The sequence below is a fragment of the Aulostomus chinensis genome, chromosome 8, assembly GCF_037954235.1.
Source record: "Aulostomus chinensis isolate RoL2024-O1b breed Wild chromosome 8, RoL_Achi_v1.0, whole genome shotgun sequence".
NCBI lineage: Eukaryota > Metazoa > Chordata > Actinopteri > Syngnathiformes > Aulostomidae > Aulostomus > Aulostomus chinensis.
The window spans coordinates 16,330,688-16,350,917 of NC_141327.1; the positions used below are offsets into that span (position 1 = coordinate 16,330,688).

The window sequence follows — 20,230 nt, forward strand, 5'->3', positions numbered from 1 at the left end:
ATGGTGGCAAACAAAATCTTGAAGAAACTCAGGATGACTCATAGAAGAGGTGTCAAGAGCCCATAGGTGTACCAGAAAAAAAGTAGGAGAAGAATTTAGCACCTCAAAGTTGTAGGCCTCCGCCAACCAGTTAAAGATTCCGTCTGTGGTGAGGAGCAAGGTTAACAAGAGCAAACAGGAAGCGATTCATTTGGGTATTTATGGATGCAAGAAACAAACAAGGTGTCCAAGTAAAAAGAGGTGATCGGACAATGACTGAGACAAGAAACAGAGCTGAAATGCTGAGAGGAAAAAGTTAAAAATAAAGACACACACACACACGTAGAAGTACATTTCAAAATAAAACAGGAGCTAATATATGAAAAAACACAAGGAGAGTGCACACACCAAGGAAACCAAGGAATAACACAGAGATCAGAACTTGTGTGCATTATAGAAATCTTCATCTTCTTATAATAATTGCCTGAGGCATTTTTTGACATTTTTTTTTGCCTATAACAACTCCTTATGGTGTTTTGTCTCCAGTTTTTTTTTGTGTTTTCTGCAAAACTTGAAAAAAAATGACGTAGTCGATTTTTAAGAAGGTGATTAAATACAAACTGAGGCCAAAACTAAAAAAAATAATAACAACAATACAAATGAATGCATGTCAATGTGTGAATTCCCAAGCTGGGCTACAAAAAACTGTTGACTTACTAAAATCTATTCCCTTCATTCTTGAGTGTAAGTAAACGTTTGTACCAAATCTGACAGAACAGATGAATGCCTCCAGCTGCGGCTGTCGCAAGCTCGGATTGCTCATTCATTTACAGGAGTTGAGAGTTTGTGAGGAAACGACAGCAATAACATGACAGCGCACGTCTAGCGGGCCCCCTCCATCCCTGTGTGTGAGGCTCTGCTGCACACCTCATTAATAATAACCACATCCTACCAGCAGTATCCCGATATCTAAAAATAAACACAGGGAGGGAGGTCTCCCTCTACTTGACAGAGACAGCCCGCTAATGAGCTTCATCACCGTGAAGAAGAAGGACAGAGGATGGAGGGATGAAGAACAGATGGAGAGAAAGCAGCAGAGGAAAAGAACAGAGGAGCGGAGGCAGCCGAAGTTTCAAAAATCCTGCAAGTGTTCCGTCTGGCGTCCAGGCCAGAAATTAAACTTGAGGAGGAAGCGCGATATCTCACAGCTTTACAAAGACAGTAAGACAGATGAAAACAAAAAGAAGAGAGGAAGTGAAGGTTACACCAGGGGATTGCAAGTCCAATGGAAAATCAGTACCGTCAGTGTCATTTTTTGATTCTTTTGTACAAATACATGCAGAATATAATGTAAATAATGCAGCCTTCTCTGTTAAATGGAGCCAATGTGTGAATAAATCATCTGGAGGATTTTACAGCAAGGTTTCTATCAGTTAGTGAGACGGCTAAATAAACTGCTGTCCCTCTATGACGGTTTTCTTGCAATTTGAAGGACCTGTACTGACAGTATTTGGATCAAATACATATCCTGTTACACCCATGTCCTCCAGTATCTGTATACTGCTGTTCGGGAATGTTACAGATTCTCTGCTGGGTCAGACAAAACCTTTATGCAGCATTTCCAGTCAGGAATGGTTATATATCTGCGCATGTGTTGAAGGGCGCAGAGTTAGTAAATGATATTTAACTGACTTAATAGGGTTTGCTGGATCGAACTGCTCCCAATACAGTTTTGTTAAAAAACCTGATATACCAGTGATGAGCCCATATTAAGGTGCATCCTGAGCAAAGACCAAAAACTTCACAACTGTGCACTGCTAAAATCCCCATACATACTGTCGTAAACTGAGACATCACAGGGAGTCCTTCCACTCATTTTGTCCCCATAACTCGTCCCTCTGTTTGGGTGGCAGATGTTCGTCTCTTTGATATCTGTTTACTCTGTTGTCTTCACAGCGTTCTCTAGTGAAATGTACCATTCAGCTTCAAAAGAACTGAAACAATGATTTGGCAAAGTTATATTCCCGCTCATCAAGTCTTTTTAATTGTTTTGTTGTTGTTTTTTTTAAACTTTAGAAGGCCGCGGAGACAAAGAAGAAACTTGGCTCCGGATTGAAATGCAGAGTAATGATGTAAGAGCTGACCTGAGAGCAGATCTGGTGGGATATTAGGTGTTTGTTTAGCAAACACTTCAGAGCTAGTCAAGGAGAGGATGAGGGAGCATGCAACGGCTGAGAATTATTGATCAGAAGACCACGGAGCTGATGCTCAGGCCAAACCCCGACACCTAAAACACGCTTCATACAATAGTTTTATGTCATTGTTCTATGCGCCATATAAGTCTTTTTTCTTTGTTCACTAGACATCAAAATTTGTTGTCAAAAGAACACTTTGATCGTGACAGGTGACTCCAACCTGTAATTACTGAACTGGAGATGTGAGAAGGTTATTCGTTAAAAGGTTATGCAGAGTTTAGTTAGCAAAACAAGAATTTGGGGAGCCAGAGACACGTTTATACTTGATTTCTTTTCTTTCACGATAAATCTCTTCCGCAAACAACAAAGACAAGATGACTTTGAATGATGACGAAAGCAGCGATAGACTACAGCAGGGGTCGTGACCACCTTGTGGTCTCAGGACTCCCTGATGTCTGTTTTAGCATCTACCTTTCCATGGGCTCACACCACACACCACCCCCATGTCTGCCCTCCCTCTTTCACCTCTCTGGTCCGTGACAGATCCCAGCTCTGGCAGGAATTTCAACACAAACATCAGGGAAAATAAACCTTGAATCTCTCACTAAAACCACATCACCTTATCAAGCTCCATCCTGACGGACTAACAGGTCTGGATGGATTCCTGAGTGACAGAGAGTGATACAGAACAAGGATGATGGAGTAGATGCACCCTTCCCCACAGCCAGGGCCTGGAATGTATTAGATATTCCTGGTTATTTTCATTTAAAAGTAAGTTACAACATTTCTGCCTATGTAATCGGTTACTGAATGCACTACTTTTTTTTTTACCAAGATACTATCAGTGCTGGATAAATGGAGAGGCGTAATTCTCTTCCATTTCTTTCTTTTTTGTAACTGTATTTACATCATTTGTATTTATAGTACATGCATGTTGTTTTTGAGGGATCAATGAAGCATCTCCACTTGTGAAAACATACAAATTAGGAACCGAACTCCATCACCCACGACCCCTTACACCCGAGGGAGCACCCTCTAATCTGTTGACATAGTCACGTGATACAGTATTTGTCTGTAAGTGCCAAAAATGAAAGCAGCAGTATAGATTAAAACTCATAAAACGCATTTGGTATTATTATGAATTTATGTTCCAGAGACTCCTGAAAGTGACTGAAGTTCCAGGCTGGATTATGAAGCTTCTGAGGAGGACACATGTACTCCAGACTAGTGGGAGAACTGAGCAACTGTCAGGTGCCGGTACTTTTGTACTATGAATAAATCGGTTATTCTTTTCCAAAATAAAGTTGTAACAAATAAGAGAGACAACAGACAGGTGTATTCAACCCATTCCCAACACATTAACTGGAATAATATTACTGAAATTGTATGAATTATCTATAATATTAATTATTTACTTCCTAAATTAATAAAATATGGTAACATATTACTTATGCATTACCCCCAAAACACACACACTGCGTGCACAAAAACTAGGCAAGTTGTATTTTTGAGGATTCATTTTATTATGAAACAACAACTGTGCTCTTGGTCGATCCAAAACGCTAATAAACTTCAAACCTGAATATTTCAGGAAGTAAAAGTGAGGTTTTGGCTTTCTAAGGAGAATATCAGCGTGTGCACAATTATTAGGTAACTATTCGTGAACAGAATTATTAGGCACCTCAGTGAAAAACAAATATTCCCATCTTGCTTGTTTATTTTCATCTGTTAAAGTGAGAATGATAAACAAACAACTCAAAATTTACCAAAAAAGTCTACATTTTACACACACACAAGAAAAATCAGTGACCAATGTAGCCACCCCTCATTTCAATAACACTTTAAAGCCTTCCATTCGTGGAGTCTGTTAGCTTCTTGATCTGTTGACCATCAACTTTTTGTGCAGCAGCAACCACAGCCTCCCAGACCCGTTTCAGAGTGCTGTCCTGTTCTCCTTCACTGTAAATGGCTCGTTTAAGAAGGGCCCACAAGTTCTCAGTAGGGTTTGGGTCAGGTGAGGAAGGGGGCCATGTCATTATTCTTTCATCTTTACGGCTTTACGGGGTGGCCACACAGCCGAATATTTGGATGCGTGAGATGGAGCATTGTCCTGCATAAAAATCACGGTCTTCTTGCCAGATGCTGATTTTTCCTGTGCCACTGCTTGAGGAAGGTGTTGTCTAAAAACTGGAAAATCTGTCTTCAGACATTTCTTGGCCCTGTCTTGAGGTTTCGACTTGTGTGTCTTGTTCATTGGGTTTTCAGCCTTTCTTACTTCGCTTCACGTTTGATTCTTCTCAAATCTTTGGCAGTTAATTTGCATCTTTATTTTCTCTCAATACGTTTCTTGCGACCCTGTTGTGTATTTGTAACAAAACGTTTGAAGGTTCTGTGATCACCCGTCAGAATCTTGGCAATTTCAAGTGTGCTGCATCCCTCTGACAGACTTCCTACAATTTTAAAATTTTCAGAGCCTGTTAGAATACTCACTTGCCTAGAAATTGTGCAGGCAGTGTTTATCATCAGATCCCCTGCAGGTGTGTCTGGATATAATCTGTCATTAGAGGTTGCTTCATTTGCTCTTTCATTTTTTTAGCCGCCTGGTGTTGCCGACTCACCTCTGCTGTCAGGGAGGATTGTATGCATCCCATCACTTACTAACACCCCACACACACACACACACACACCACCACCACCACCACCACCACCACTGGGTTTCATCTTTTCACTCACACATCAGTACCTCTTTTCCCTACTCTTTCAATTATCTTTTTTTCTTTCTAATCATAAAAGAGCAATTCCTGGCATGAATAAAACCACACACACAAACACACACACACACACACACACACTCTTGGTGTGTGGAGCGAGTTTTCTTCCTCATGGACTCCTCACTCTGCATCTAAACCCCTTCAGCCTGCCTCTTCCTGTGTCATCCGAGGCCAGGCTGGATTCCCCTCCTGAACAATGTAGAACAGGAAGCAATTCTTTAATGACTAATGTGAATGCATCGTGTGTGTTCTCTCTCCAATACTGGGAATCCTCTGACAGATGTGCCAGTGAGTCAAGACTGAACAAAGCCTGCATGTCCACTGAGGTCCCCCACCCCTTCGTTTGGAGATTTACATGCAATCAGTAAGAAATAAGAAGGGATGAGATGCGATGGATATAATTGTCTATGAATGCTTTACAGCCTGAGGGGGAGAATCCTCGGGGCTCTGCTCAAATGGAGAAGTTGATTCTCAGAGGATTCACAGCTGAGGCTGCAGATACGCTGCCGGAGTCCTGCGAGCTGAGTAAACGCTGTATGAACATGTATGTCATTTCCATGAGCTGAGACGAAGTAGACAAGCCATCCTACAAGCCTTCATGATTCGCTGATCATGAATTGACAGATTTATTCCCATTGCTTTCCACTTCGGGCTGAATACATAAATCATACAGATAATAAACCTCGTGGGAAATGGTCTCATATCATAGCGCTTTATACAGATAGCGCCCTGGCACACTTCTCCTGGTGGTTCTTTATTGCCTTGTCACAGCGGTGTACTGTAGGTATAACAGAGTGAGTTTCACTGAATCGTGGGAATACACGCTGCCTCCGAACGGCAAATGGGTGGGGCGACTTGTGTTTTGGTGTCAGGTTTAAAGCTTTATTTTATCCAGGCTCACCTCAGAAACTGAAACGTTTATCTGACGCTACATTAAATAAAGGGATTTTGTCTTGTATGCGTAAAACAAGAATTCCCGCCCTCATTCTGTGTACATTGCACAAAAAACCTACAACACCATCTGTTCAATTAAAAAGGAAAGAGCAATCCAATCAACCTGGAATGAGAAGAAGACCCACTGTGCATATCCAGGTGGTACCTATCCCCGCTGGCTGCTGCGTGTGTGTGTGTGTGTGTGTGTGTGTGTGTGTGTGTGTGTGCAAACAATGTACACATGAGAGTGAGAATAAGAGGGGCCCTTGAAGGAGAGCAGAGACAAGACAAACAAACCATCAGTCTGCCCTGCTTCACTGTCACACACTTCCTGCATTCACCCCCCCCACACACACATACACACACACGCGCACACACACACACACACACACACACACACACACACACCCTCCAACAAACAAGACCACTTCAAACACCAGGGCTTCATCTTCGCGCCTGAGCTCCTTGAGCCTGGCAGAGAGCTGCATCCCGTCAAGCGTAAAAAAGATGAATCCAAGCGCCTCTCTACAACTTGAGAAAGTAGTTACAGTGTTGTTAAAGCCTTTAGGCCAACAGTGTAAAGCAAGTAACTAGTGAGAGCTCACTCTTACATCAAGTTAAATCAATGGAGACACGAGTTTTGGACCCACCATTAAAAAAAAGGGACACTCCAGATTTAATCAACATCAAATGTGCAGTGAAGCAGCTATTTGTTAAGTGACACAGGAAAGAGTCCGATAACATGAAAATAAGTCAGCATTGATGAAAGACAGGTTCATAAATGAATTAAATCAGGTCTGTGGTTCACACTAGCTTTTGAAATTTCAATGTTTCATTATACAGCCTTAAATTAATCAGTAAATACCGTAATCAGGAAGGTGGAAGTTTTTGAGTGTCTGAAATATGGCAGTCGCTAACAAGTGGCAAACCGAGATGATGAAGAGGAAATTACCGTGCCAGAGAGGGAAGCGGCGTGAAGCGAGCTGTGGTGACGCTGAAGCTAGCAGATTCAAGATCTTATGTTCACTTTGAACATCTTGTTCTGTTTATTTTATTTAGAAAAAGGACAGTGTGTTTGTACATTAATTATTAGCAAGAAATAAAAAAGATGGGCACAACAAATTTAGCAGATAGATCATCTCCATCCGTAGTGTTAATAGCTTCTGCAGTAACACTTAAAAATCAGGACGTTTTTGTTCCCTTCGAGAAGAGATTTATTCAAGGTTATCTTAGGGAAAGAAATGTGTAGGTCTCATTAACTCGTGTTCACCACTGTTCATTTACTGGAATAATCCCGTTAGCTTTTTGGTAAAGGTAACCTGTGGCGATGCTAACTTTCGTCATCCCTGCAGCACCCAGCGTGACAGTAGTGGATCGGGGTTAACTTAACCTTTGACCACCGAAGTTCCACATTCGTCCTTTAGTCTGAGTGGATGTTTGTGTAAAGTGTGTGAAGGAGTTCCTCTCTGTTGTATAATACCATTACCAGGGCAGAGACGTTCAAAACAAAACATTTTTTCTTCCCTTTATGTCAAACTTTTCAAGAGGATGCAAACCTTGAATGCTAACGTAACTCTCCGCTGCATCGCTGTAAAAAGCCCGAGGTCATTCAGCTTGCTTCAACTGAGACATCAAACTCACTTCTAATCCCAATCTCCAAAACAAAAACTTTGAGAAAGTGTTGGATGTGCCCTTATTTAAGGAGAAAAGTTTCTTTTTTTGTACTTTCTCACATCGAGTGTGAAGAAGAAATTTCCCAACAAACAGTCAGTCAGAGTTGTCTGTTGCCCTAACTGACAACAGAGTGAGGGGCTTCTAAAGCTCAGAGGAGGGACAGAATTGTTTACTAGAGATGTGCACACCACTGAAGGGGTCTCAGCGGGGGGGGGCTCCTTTCCCAGGCTGGATGCACTTGCCACAGTAAACATGCTCTGGCAGCTACACCCTGGGATGACACAAATCAACCCAGTGAGAGGAGGAATGAAGGACACGTTTGGTTTTTAGTATCAGATCAAAATATTGAAGGAAATGTGTCCCTGCTCCAACCAGGGGACCGATTCAGACATGAGATGGCTTAAAAATCAGTCAGGCTGTAATGTAATAGTCTGAGCAAATAATTCAACCAAAAGTGTAATTTGTCTTGATCTCAAAAAGATATTTTCCCCTCTGCATGACTTCTTGGTGACTCAGCAATTCATAAAAAAACACCAACTATTTTTTTGTTGTTGCTGCTTGCTTAGTTTGATCTGGGCTTAAAAAAAACTAACCTCAACAGGTTCAGTGTGACCGTGACCAGACTTGAACAGGAGACCGTTCAAAAAAAAAAAAAACAATTCATGAATTCATTGTCGACAAGGTTTAAAATCAACACCCAGCAAGCGCCAAATGGGGGTAGATTATAAATCTGGTGGGTAAATCTCAAACCAGCCGACTGGGGGGTAAATGTTTGAAAAGTAATAAAAGATCTGTCGGGATCTCATTTACTGAATGAGCACTCAGGACGGGCTGAACAGATGTAAGCGCTCCAGCACCAGACCACTGTTCACCCTGCTCCCTCTCTGATACACTCCTGCTCATGTCACGCCGTCTACACTCAATTAAAACTACACATGATCGATGGTGATTCTCTTCCACTTTGTAAAGCCCAGGCTGTGGCCGGGACTTCACGGTGCATTCACATGCAACTCGTCAACTCACAAATCAATATATGAACAGCCGGAAAACTTGTTAAATGTTCGTTTGTTTTCTTATTTTCCTTTCTTTCCCCTTCAAATAAATACGTCATAACCTTTTTCTTATTTCTCTGCAGCACTGTCAATAATAACAAGTGAAGCTGATTCACAGGTGCCAATCTCGTGAATGAGTTTACAAAACATACACAAACATAATCAGCAGTTATCAGGCTTTGATGCGCTGGTCCATTCTCATTATTAGTATTTGTACAGTTTTACCTGTACATGGAGGAAACTGAGGGAGATCCTCTTTTTAACTGATTATCTCCATCCATCCATCAAACGAGAGGTGGGGTTCACCCTGGACGGGTCACCAGTCCATCACAGGACCAACACATAGAGACAGACAACCATTCACACTCACAGTCACACCTACAGTCAATTTAGAGTATCAATCAGCCTCGTCCCCTCTTGATGTCTTTGGACTGTGGGAGGAAGCTGGAGTACCAGAGAGAACCCACACAGGAACAGGGAGAACATGCAGACTCACACAGAAAGATCCTGTGATGGAGCCAGGGCTCGAACCTGGAACCTTCTTGCTGTGAGGCGACAGTGCTGACCACTGCACCACCGGGCCGCCTATAGTGGTTCAACATTTCATCTTCCAGACATTTGGATGGTGAGGTAAAAAGGTTCAGTCCAGACCTGCTTATAACATTCTAGTTCCTTCATACAATACGTTACCAGATAAAGGCTTTGCGATACCTTGTTGTTCAAGTTTTAGTGAACACATTGGCACATTCATTGTCAATATCATGCCATTATTTGTAGAATGTATAAAACAAATTCTCACATCAGGGAGGTTTTGTTTCTTACTACATTGGTATTTGTTTATCCTGTGGCTACAGTATCAATCCCACTAGTGTCGGAGTTTGCATTTCTTGCAGGAATTTGTCTGATTTGTTCATCAAATTCTATGTAGACTTTCAAGCCGAACATATTTGATATGGTTTATATCATGAAGGTAAAGACTAAGTTTACTTTTTAGTACCGGCACCTTTGTGCACTTCTATTCAAGTTCTTGTGTTACACCATGTTTGTCCCATTCCAAAGAATTACAAATAACATAAAACTCTTCTTTCTTAATGACTACTTTCTCATACAAATGTTAAAAGCACTCCTCTCTCACAAAGGTCTTAGGAATGTATTTATCATCTTTGGTGATGGGCGAGACAAGAGACCCTGAATATTGACCTGCTCCGTGACAGACTCGACCCAACTCATACTCTCGCCTTGCCTGTGAGTGACTGGATGTCTATGCACATACTACATATCCACCTCCTCAACAACTTTCCTCTGGCTGTTTGTGGACCAGAGCGGTTAGTAATTCAAGTGGCTGACTGTCATGTAATAAGCCCAGAGGGACGTCATGGCGCCCTGCAGCCCAGCCTCGCGACTATAGCGTGGCTGAGAACAGCCTAGAGGCAGGTCAGCCTCTTTCGACTACTCTGTATTTCCTTCTAAACTAAATTTCCTTAAATTTGAAAAGGAATGTTTTGTCCCTAGATTAGTTGGACACACACACACACACACACACACACACACACACACGATTAAGAGGACAGGACTGTCTGAGCACCCCCCCCACCCCCCTCCGCATGACTGTCGAGGAATGCAGACAAACCACCTCAGTGTGCTGCTAGTCGGGCAGGTGAATCAGGCCAAGACACTGCAGCCAGCATGTAATCAGTAACCACAAGACACACAAACACACACACACAATACCACTCGTTCATCACACAATCATAAACAGGGTTTAGTGGTGGTGGTTTTTGGTATCACTGCGTCACATGACTTATGTTTGGCTCCACCTCTGGGACGCTGATAGATGTAAATGGAACACAGAGGTGGGCGTTTAATACATGAAGTGGTTCCCTGACATATAATTCAAATATAAGTTTTACCAGTATAAAGACGGATCACTCAACATTGCCAACTACAACACGCTGACGTGTAATATCACAGCACAGGAAGCAGAACCATTTGGACTTCACACATAAAATGTTCTTACACCAAAATATGTTCTTACACACCAAGTCTGGAGGAAGGATTAACAAACAGCCATAAGGCTTGGCTTCCTGTCTGCAAGACTAAACTGAGGGCTGAAAAAAGTTCCCTACGGTGTACGAGAAATACAGTATGATTAAAAACTGTGGAGACTCTAATGGAGGACTCCATCCTGAAGATAATGACACATGTTAACTTTTAATCCACGGTGTGCACACATACACATACACACACATTTCCTGTTGAGTCCCTATTGATCTAATATTGCCCACTTAATAACATGCACACCTGCTTCCTCCTCACACAGCAGTCTATGAGAGACAACTGCTTACAGATCTGCTTTCCTAGTAATACTCTCCCGGAACACCTGGTAGCAGGCATTCCTGTATAAATTACTTTGTGCTAATTTGAATAAACTTGCCTTGATTTCACTTGACTGGACTTTCATGAATGTATAAAATAATTACAAAGCAGACGATAAAAAAAATTTGCTCAAAAATGAATAGACTTCATGGTGTTGACTTTTGTATTTTGTTTAAAATCTAATAGCAGGAAACTAACTCAATTTAGTGTGCGAGTGTGTGTGTGTGTGTGTGTGTGTGTGTGAAATAAATCTGAAAAAAATATGAGTAATATGAGAAAAATACAAAATATGCGTGAGGCATACACCTATAAAAGTTTTGTGACTTAAAACGAAAGTGTGCCAGGAGAGTAAAGTAGGGCAGCCATTGGTGCCAGGGAAAATATCCGGCCTCCTTCATCAATCCAGATCCAATTTTTGCACAGTATTCATTTTAATATTTTAATTGTAATGTTTTGGTGTCACATCTGCCAACATCCATCGAGACAGAAGCCTTGTTATAGACACCTGCCTCTTCACTGGGGATCCAAGAACCAAGTTTTGCTCTCTCTCTCTTTCGCTCTCTCTGTCACTGACACACACACACACACACACACACACACACACACACACACACACACACACACACAAAGTTACATGCAACTTCAAAACATCCCAACAGACCAGAGACATGAGTAGCAACCGAATAGACATCCGGGTCCTTCACTGTCCTCACCTTGAACTCCACCGACAGCTGAGGAGTGTACTCCAGAGTCCACAGCGCTCGAACCAGCGACGCCAGCTGCTCGGTCACCTCTCCCCTGGCGTTAAGCGGCTCCTCGCCTCTCACTTCCCCGTTCACCCTCCGCTGACACATATCCGACCTGTACTGCTCCAGGCCGAGGTATTCGGCCAGCAGGTCCGTGTTGCTGAGGCACTGAACAACGGCGTTCATGAAACAGGTGTTGCCGTGGTTCTTCAGTCCCAGCACACCGGGGGTCTTGTCGCCGTAACACCACGACAACCGGTCTTTTACCGAGCCATGAGAGGACAGCGTGCAGCTCTTCTTCGCGGTTCCCTCCCTGGAGACCTGCACACAGTCGTCTTTGAACCCGCCGGTGTCGCTTTGGCCGAAGCCGCCGTCGTCGTCCTCCGGGTCGGGCGGTCTCCCCTCACCAAAGTGCGTCAAAGTACCCAAAGTTTTAAGGATCCTTCCCATGAAATTCCCAAAAGCTCGCAGCGATTTCCTTCGAATAAACCTTCCAGCTTTATATTTCCTTTCTTTCCGCTTGGTGGTTTTGGTTTTGATGGGTTGTTGTTTCCTAGCCTTGTTTTCCTTGCGGGTATCCATGGTTCTACCTGGGAGGACCGAGAGAGAGAGAATGACAGACCGCGGAGTCGCACCTGTCTGCCAGACTGTCTCCCCTCCTTCCTCCCCCTCCTGACTGTCTCCTCGTCTCCTCAAACCCTACCGCTGAGCTGATATAAGGCACATGATTAGCATACTAATATCACTCCCTTGACATCTCGCTTAACTTTAATTCCCAGTGTTGTTGTCACGGGTCCGCTTGGATGGGTGACTCTCTCTCTCTCTCTCTGTCAGTCTCTCTCTCACCTCATCGAAGCTCAATGACACTTCCTCATCGATGTCTCTCTCTGTCTCGCTCTCTCTCTCTCTCTCTCTCTCTCTCTCTCTCCACCACGATCCCTCCCTCCTCCCTCCCTCCCTGATCCACGTCTTTCTGCGGGGCTACCCACGTGGAGGATCCCGTCTCATGTTTCTCCCGGATTAGATCGAGTTTAAATCAATCTAATGTCCGACCACTGCCGGATTACTCTCGAGCGTTGAACATGATTATGAGACGAGGCAACAATCAGGGAGTATTTAATAGGATGAGACGTGCAGGCTTCAGCTGCCCCCTGTTGAACAGGTTTCTAAGGCACCTGTCCAAACTACGTCTCCAGAACACGAGTGAAGTTCTCTATGTTTTATAGATCAGGTGCACTTATTCATACTCCTCTTTAAGGGCCAGAGTCCATTTAAAAATGATCCCAAATTATGTTGTCTAATCTATTGTAATCAAATTGTCCATTTTATTTATTAATCAAACTCAACAACACCACTCGCACACCAGGATCCAATATGCATTCATAGAAGTAAGTAATTTTCTGTCAAAAGGCATTCAAAAGCCAGACTTCATGTTTGGAGGTGTTGCCTTGACAAAGCTTGTAACTAATTCAATAATGGCTGCAGCAAACAAGGAAGTATTCAAAACCAGGAAGTGCACCCATGAGTGGACAGGATTTTTTGTGATGTTTTTCTAACCTTTATATGGTTTTCATGTAGAATTTCCACCATGTTTTTCGATTAATATCCTACTTAATTGTTCTCCTCTGCTGAGATTTTAATCAGGAATGCTTCTCAGCAGAACATTCCTTCGTAAATGTGGATCCAACTTTGTGGTAAGTTACAGATAAGACAACGCAGATGAGGCCATGAATATTCAATTCACATTTAAAGCAACAGACTCACACATAATATCAGCAACAAGTTTTATCAATATTTTTCATATACATCTTTCAAACACGGGCTGTTCTGAACCTCAAAATTAAAACACTTGTTAAAAAATACCTCCCTCTCTCTCTCTCTCTCTCTCTCTCTCTCTCTCTCTCTCTCTCTCTCTCGACCTCATGTAGGTGTGCAGACAGTCCACTGATGACGCAATGTTTCAGCTCAAAACTGGTGCAGGGGTGCAGCAAGTCTTGGCCAACATCTCACGCCCAAGAATCCACAACAATTTGGTGCAAAAAAAAAAAAAGGTGAAAGTAAAGTTCAACTTGAATGAGTTCATGCCCCACCCATGGGCCCCAGCCCAGTGGTTGAGAAACACATTTCTCCACCATGGAGGCTCATTAATTGGCAGCTTCAATTTATGAATAAGTACTGTACACATTCATTCACTTGAAACATTGAACTGGTTCACTGTGTTGCCAAGTAACTGAATACTTTTACTCAAGTGCTTCTGAACTACCTTTGTTTGACTTGATTATTTCTCCATCTCAGAGGAAAATGTTGTCCTTTTTACTTCACTATGCTTGACAGCTTTCATTACTTGTTACTTTGAAGATTTATATTATTCATACAAAAATGTACAATAACTGATGAATTAGGAGATTTTATTATAATTCAATTAAAACCAGCCACAGACTGACCAGCTGCAATATCATAGTGCTGAACAGATTAATTCATTTTTTTAACAGTAAAGTGATAGTCAAATAATCCATCGTTATTCCTTACTAGTAAGGGTCGCGGGGGGGCTGGAGCCTATCCCAGCATCTACGGGCGAGAGGCAGGGTTCACCCTGGACAGGTCACCAGTCCATCACAGGACCAACATAGAGACAGACAACCATTCACACTCACAGTCACACCTACAGTCAATTTAGAGTATCAATCAGCCTCGTCCCCTCTTGATGTCTTTGGACTGTGGGAGGAAGCTGGAGTACCAGAGAGAACCCACACAGGAACAGGGACAACATGGAGACTCCACACAGAAAGATCCCGTGATGGAGCCGGGACTCGAACCTGGAACCTTCTTGCTGTGAGGCCACAGTGCTGACCACTGTACCACCGTGCAGCCCTAGTCAAACAATAAGTATTTTTAATGTTTGGCACTGTATGGTAAACATTTTTTGATGGCAGTACTTTTACACAATTACTTATTTTGAATGCAGGATATTTACATGTAGTATTTCCACATTCCTGGTACTTGCATGTGCATCATTATAAAATGTCAGCAAGCTGAGAATGGACTTATTTAAAAACATGCGCCTCCCTATAATACGCCATGAGTAGCTTTTACCTAAGTTGACATCCACCATGTCCGCGTCACAGGCCCTGCAGTCTTGATGAGAGCTACCAGTCACATTACCTGCATAGAGAGTCAACGTTCATCTGTTACACACAAGCACTCACAGACAATGTATCCTATAAATAGCGCGGCTACTCTCTTCACACACATTAAGGCTGCTGCTCCCTGAGAGCTCAAAAAAAAAAAAAGGATGTTAGAGAATCGTTTGTGTGGTTTCATCTTTCTGAAGCAGACTCATACAGTCGTTGTTAAAGGGCAAAGAGAGGCTTCTCCTATTTTACTGAAACAATTTTTCTGACTCGCTCGACACCGCGGGGTAGTTATTTTACACTTCAGTGAGAGCAGAAGTGAGGTTTTATTCAGTTAGATTAGCCATTTTGAGCAACGGTGAGGAGAATGAATTCAGATCAGACAGTCGAGGAGGTTGTCTTTTGTACGTTCCCTCCCTCTTTAACCAGAATCCTCCAGGGAATCACCGCTGATAGATTCGCCGACAGCAGCCGTGTGTTTAAGTGGCCAAGAATCTGGGCCTCCTGGTTTCTACGCAACCAGAGAAAGAGACAAATCACACCTGAGTAAAACATGGATATAATGTGCTGTATAAAATAACCTGGCTTTTACATATTGAGATTTCATCTGCATTTGCAAAGTACAAATAGCAGCATGCTATCAATCCAGCTGTCACCCTAACAGGCAAAAGAAGCATCATGCAGATGCTTTAATGAGAAGAATAGGTTCTTGAGCTGAAGCGGTAATGTGAATTTCCACTTACTTCATTCCTGTGTAGGATTACCACTTAAGACACTACGCCGATGAAGACATAATGCTATCATCCCTGGATATCTTCTGAAATACAATCCAATGACGCCATTGCCGCTTCATCAAAATTACATTTATTTTCTTCACTCAGAGTGTAATTACATTCCGCAATGCCATGATAAGATTTGCATCAGAACATTTACTGAGAGGGAGGAAATGTTCCTGTTGCTTTAAAGGCAAAACGTATTACTGTTAAATTCAGTTCAAACACAACACAAAGTCTGTTTTTTTTTTTTTTTTGCATGAAGTATAAAATCAGTGCATGAACATTCAACTTGAGCAAAAAAAATCTGTGTGAAACAGTGTTGCAAACACTTATCAAGATCCTTTCAGTGTCACTAACATCCTATTGAGTCAGACAGAGACATCTTAGCAAGCATCAGGTTTAAAAATGATATGCGTTGTGCTGTTGGCGAGGGACTGGGAGCAATGATCACCTCATCATCAGTGGCTGGCAAGCAGCAAAGCACGTTAGTTGTCCTTGATAGTAATTTGATAGTCAGGAGTGCTTGCTCAGTGAGGTTTTGGTTTCATGTCTTCTTGGAAGAATTACAGTAAATCTGGTGTTTAACCGCCGCAGGGACATCTGAGCTAGTGCCGAATTTCAGGATGATTTTGTGATGCGAATTCAAGCTTGGCAAGCCAGCGTGAGGCCGTTGGCAGCGGGGTACAATGGGAGGTCACCGCAGCAAGTCGCGGCTAGCCTACACACATCAGTTCGCAATCCTGGCCACTCACCAGCTGTCTGCAGCCGATGGTCTGCTGCTGAGAGTCGTCATTCATGGGCATGTCAAGTTGAGGTGCGCTACCGTCTCAAAGGCCTCTTAACATGAGAGGTTGACAAAGATGTGAGGTCCCGTGAATGGGGACAACTCAGTGAACATGCCTCGGAACTTTCCACCAGCTATGATCAATCAGCACTTTGAGTCCACGGCCATCACAGCTGAGGCTGGCTTAGCCTTCAACAACCACTGACTATTAATACAGCTCCTGACCGCTGAATATTCAAAGATGCCATTCCGTCCTGATAATGACCCCACTGTCTGCTCTCGCATATGATGACCTTTCATTTTTGTGTATAAGGATGACATCATCGTCTTCTCCTTGGACCTCACCACTCACCAGCTTCACATTTGTCAGATACTCCAATGTCATTTGGAGAATATGCTTTATGTTAAAGAAATATGAATTCCAAAGTGTCAGTCCTGGAATATGCCATTATGTAGGGCCTGGGGCAAATGGAGCCAGCCAAAGCTACCATGGATGGCCAGCAGTGACCATCTAGAAGCAGCTGCAGAGGTTTGGGGGAAATGCGTTTGCAGCCCTTCTGTATGAACCAAAATGTAGACAAGCTGTCAGCCAGCCCTGGCCAAAAGGTATGGCCCTCATCATTTTAAACTCCCCCCCCCCCCCCCCCCCATATCTATCCAACATTTTATGTGTCCCAAAGCAAACCTGCCCATTCAAGGTCCCCTGTACACCCCCCCCCCCCTTCCTACTTCAGCTGGTTGATGGCCACCTGGCAAGCACCCTACAGCCGCTCCTGCATCGCCAAAGCTGTGGGCTTCAACATCTGGTACAGTGGCAGAGGTACAGCCAGAACGGCTCCGTCAGCACTGATACTGACAAGGGTAAGGTTGTTCGAGCAGATACTGAAGCTGGTGATGCTGGCACCTTGAGCTGTCCTTCAGTTACTCCACCCTCCATGTAGATCCACACCTTCACTATCTTGTCATCTCCACCTGGCATGGACAGGTGAAACAATACTGACATAAACTGATGCCAGTCTGAGGAGAGCATGCACTCCAAAGATGAGATGAGAGGTGAGATTCAACTTAATTGTCACTGCACACATACAAGAGTAACGAATCCATCTCAGCCTGAAATGAGGTTTGGCATCTCACCAGAAGTACAATAAGCAGAATGTGCAAGAATCCCTGCTATGTGCAAAAGTGATTGCAGTGACTTGCAGATATAGACGTCAGTATGCAAACTGTTGAGAATAAACAGGGGGAATGATTAATGGCATGCTACAATTATGAATGTAAATAAATGCTATAAATATAGTATATTCTACAGGTTATAATCGACAAAGTAAGGTGCAGTGTGTATTGTACATGTTATGATATACAGTTCAAGGTGTAAATGCAGTTTAAGTTACAATTTTTAAAGTGTGGTGTGTGTGTGTATATATATTTATGATATATATTTAGCGATAACGGATATTGACATGAAAACATCTCGCTAAAGTTCTTATCATTTGAATTTCTAATTAAATTCTATTGAGTTCTTTAACTAAAAGGCATGAGCTCAAACTCCATTTAGAAAAAGGAAAATGACCAAGTGGAGCAGAGGAACAACCGAACCAGCAGCAGATGCGTAATGGTACGTGCCTGCCACAAAGTGTTTTGTGCCGTCTTGTGTGATGCGCATGCGATTGATGGCGCCATACTGTGAGTCTTCCAGTTCTCTGATGATTGTACCATCAAACGCTTCCTAATTGGCGACCTGAGAGGACGTAAACACAAGAGAATGCAGGCGCAAACGGTGTACTGAACATTACAGGCATTTGTTCATTCCTGCCTTTGTTCATGTCGAAGAGGGAAACGTGTTTATAATCCCCAATATGCATCTCAAGTTATGCATCTCAAGTAACAACTCTGAGGCGAAGTAATGATTGCCGTGATGACTGATACACTTAAGGAAAGGACTATTTTGTTGCTATTAGATTTCTTTACTACTGATTCAAGTGACATCCATACTGTATCATTTACTATTTTTGTAACATGCAATACGTGACCTCAAACTGCTACCTTTCTTTTTCTTATGTTGCACGGAAATGAGCAGAAACCCTGTCATACACCACTATTATCGAAAGCATGTTTGCTCAACAAAATGAGATCTAATCATCTCTCGAGCTTTACAGCTGTCAAAGTATCAAGTCTCACCAAAGCCAGTTGTGAGTTGCAGTTATTTATAGCTCAGGTGACAGAAGCAGTACCACACGCCAGGAGAGATCCTTTCTTGTTATTTATGACAGAACTGATTACATATTAAACAGGAGGGCCAGATGGATTCAATCATTAAAACCAGCCGCCTGAGTCGTTCGGTATAAATGAGTCTCGAGTAGAAGATTTAGTGGTACATTTTAAAAATGAGCTCAGTCCCTATACGCCTGAAAAAGATCAGACGCATTTCAAAATGTAGTCAAACACCAGCTATACAAATTGTACTTCGAAGCCCTGAAAGCTACACAAATATCTGTCAAATTTAATGAATTAAAAAAAAATAGATAAAGCCTCTGGCTGTAATGTTCAACGATGCTATCCACTTATAAATCAAAAGTATATCATTTGCATCGCACTTCATGAAAACGTAAGCCAAATTACATGAGTTTACAATACGCCGAGCTGCTTACAGTAACACAACATTTATGAGAATAACCTCAGAGATTAGCTTTCATTTCATTTCTCCACATCGGAGCGTGGCTATAATGTATTGTAGGAGGGGAAATTTAATCTCACGCAGCCAAATCAAATACTGTTGGTTATTGGGGAATGAAAGACGAACAAAAGGGAAAAAAAAAAACGTATTTATAAGTTCTCAATGCAATAAACTGTCGCTGCACTTTCCCGCTGGGCCCATGTGATTCTACAGCGTTGATCCTGATCAGATGGAATAGATTACCGATCTCAATATTTCAACAAATCTACATTGTGAAACAAAATTTTAGATAACCGCAGCCAAAAGACATTTCTAAAATGACATCACAATTGTTCTTCATTTGACTTGAAAGCGTCGAAAGGTACGCTAAGAGCTGTACGGGTAGACTGGGTGTAATGTTCAACCAATCGAGACATCTTTTTCAAGAGTTAGCGTCTCTAAAACTGCTACAACATCTCGTCTGATTTGTGGATCCTTGTCTCATGTCTGCAGCTTCTCCTTAGGTGATTTATCGTTTTGCTTCTAGATTGCTGAGTCAGATCATTTTGATGTTAATTGTTACCTATTCGGAACACTGAATGCATAAAAATGATCAATTCTGATTTAATGGTTTCTGACTCTTGGAAAGTAGTCGAATCGCCCACAATTATTATATCTCATATCTTTCGCCATATCCTACGTTGTGGCTGCTCTTAATTAAGGCAGTTTTATCACTAATATTATGACAACACCATTCAAAGAGCCTCCCCTGAAACAGTCTGGAGCCTTTCTGGGGAGGCCCGCCTCACGGCTTGAAAACCCCTGGCTTTGCCCATCTGTGTTCCATCCATCTCAGCCTGGGAAACTGGACCGCAACCAAAACTTAAGCCACAGGGAAATTAATTACATGCATGAAGGAAGAGAACTCTGAAAAATCATGACTACTGCTTGTTCTACTTACAACAAAGAAAGGCCTGGTTCATCATCAAAGTTCATATAGTTTTATGTATGTAAATTACATGTGTAGGGCAACTCAAACAAGTCTTTTTTTTAAACTTGCTGTGAACCTCTGCTTTATAGTAGCAACACAGAATGAATACTGTATTTCCTTTTCTTTGGGCGCATAAAGCGCTGAAGAATTAACTGAAAACGTACTGGAT

At 42.4% G+C, this 20,230-nt stretch overlaps 1 protein-coding gene across 1 annotated transcript in view; it reads right to left on the bottom strand.

Moving 5' to 3' along the window:
• Positions 1-12,572, bottom strand: part of usp43a (ubiquitin specific peptidase 43a) — a 99,971-nt gene extending 87,399 nt beyond the window's left edge. The window contains exon 1 of the mRNA XM_086211270.1: positions 11,694-12,572. Coding sequence (XP_086067396.1) covers positions 11,694-12,308 — 615 coding nt within the window. The 5' untranslated portion in view covers positions 12,309-12,572. The remainder of the gene's footprint in view (positions 1-11,693) is intronic.
• Between the last annotated feature and the right edge of the window lie 7,658 nt (positions 12,573-20,230).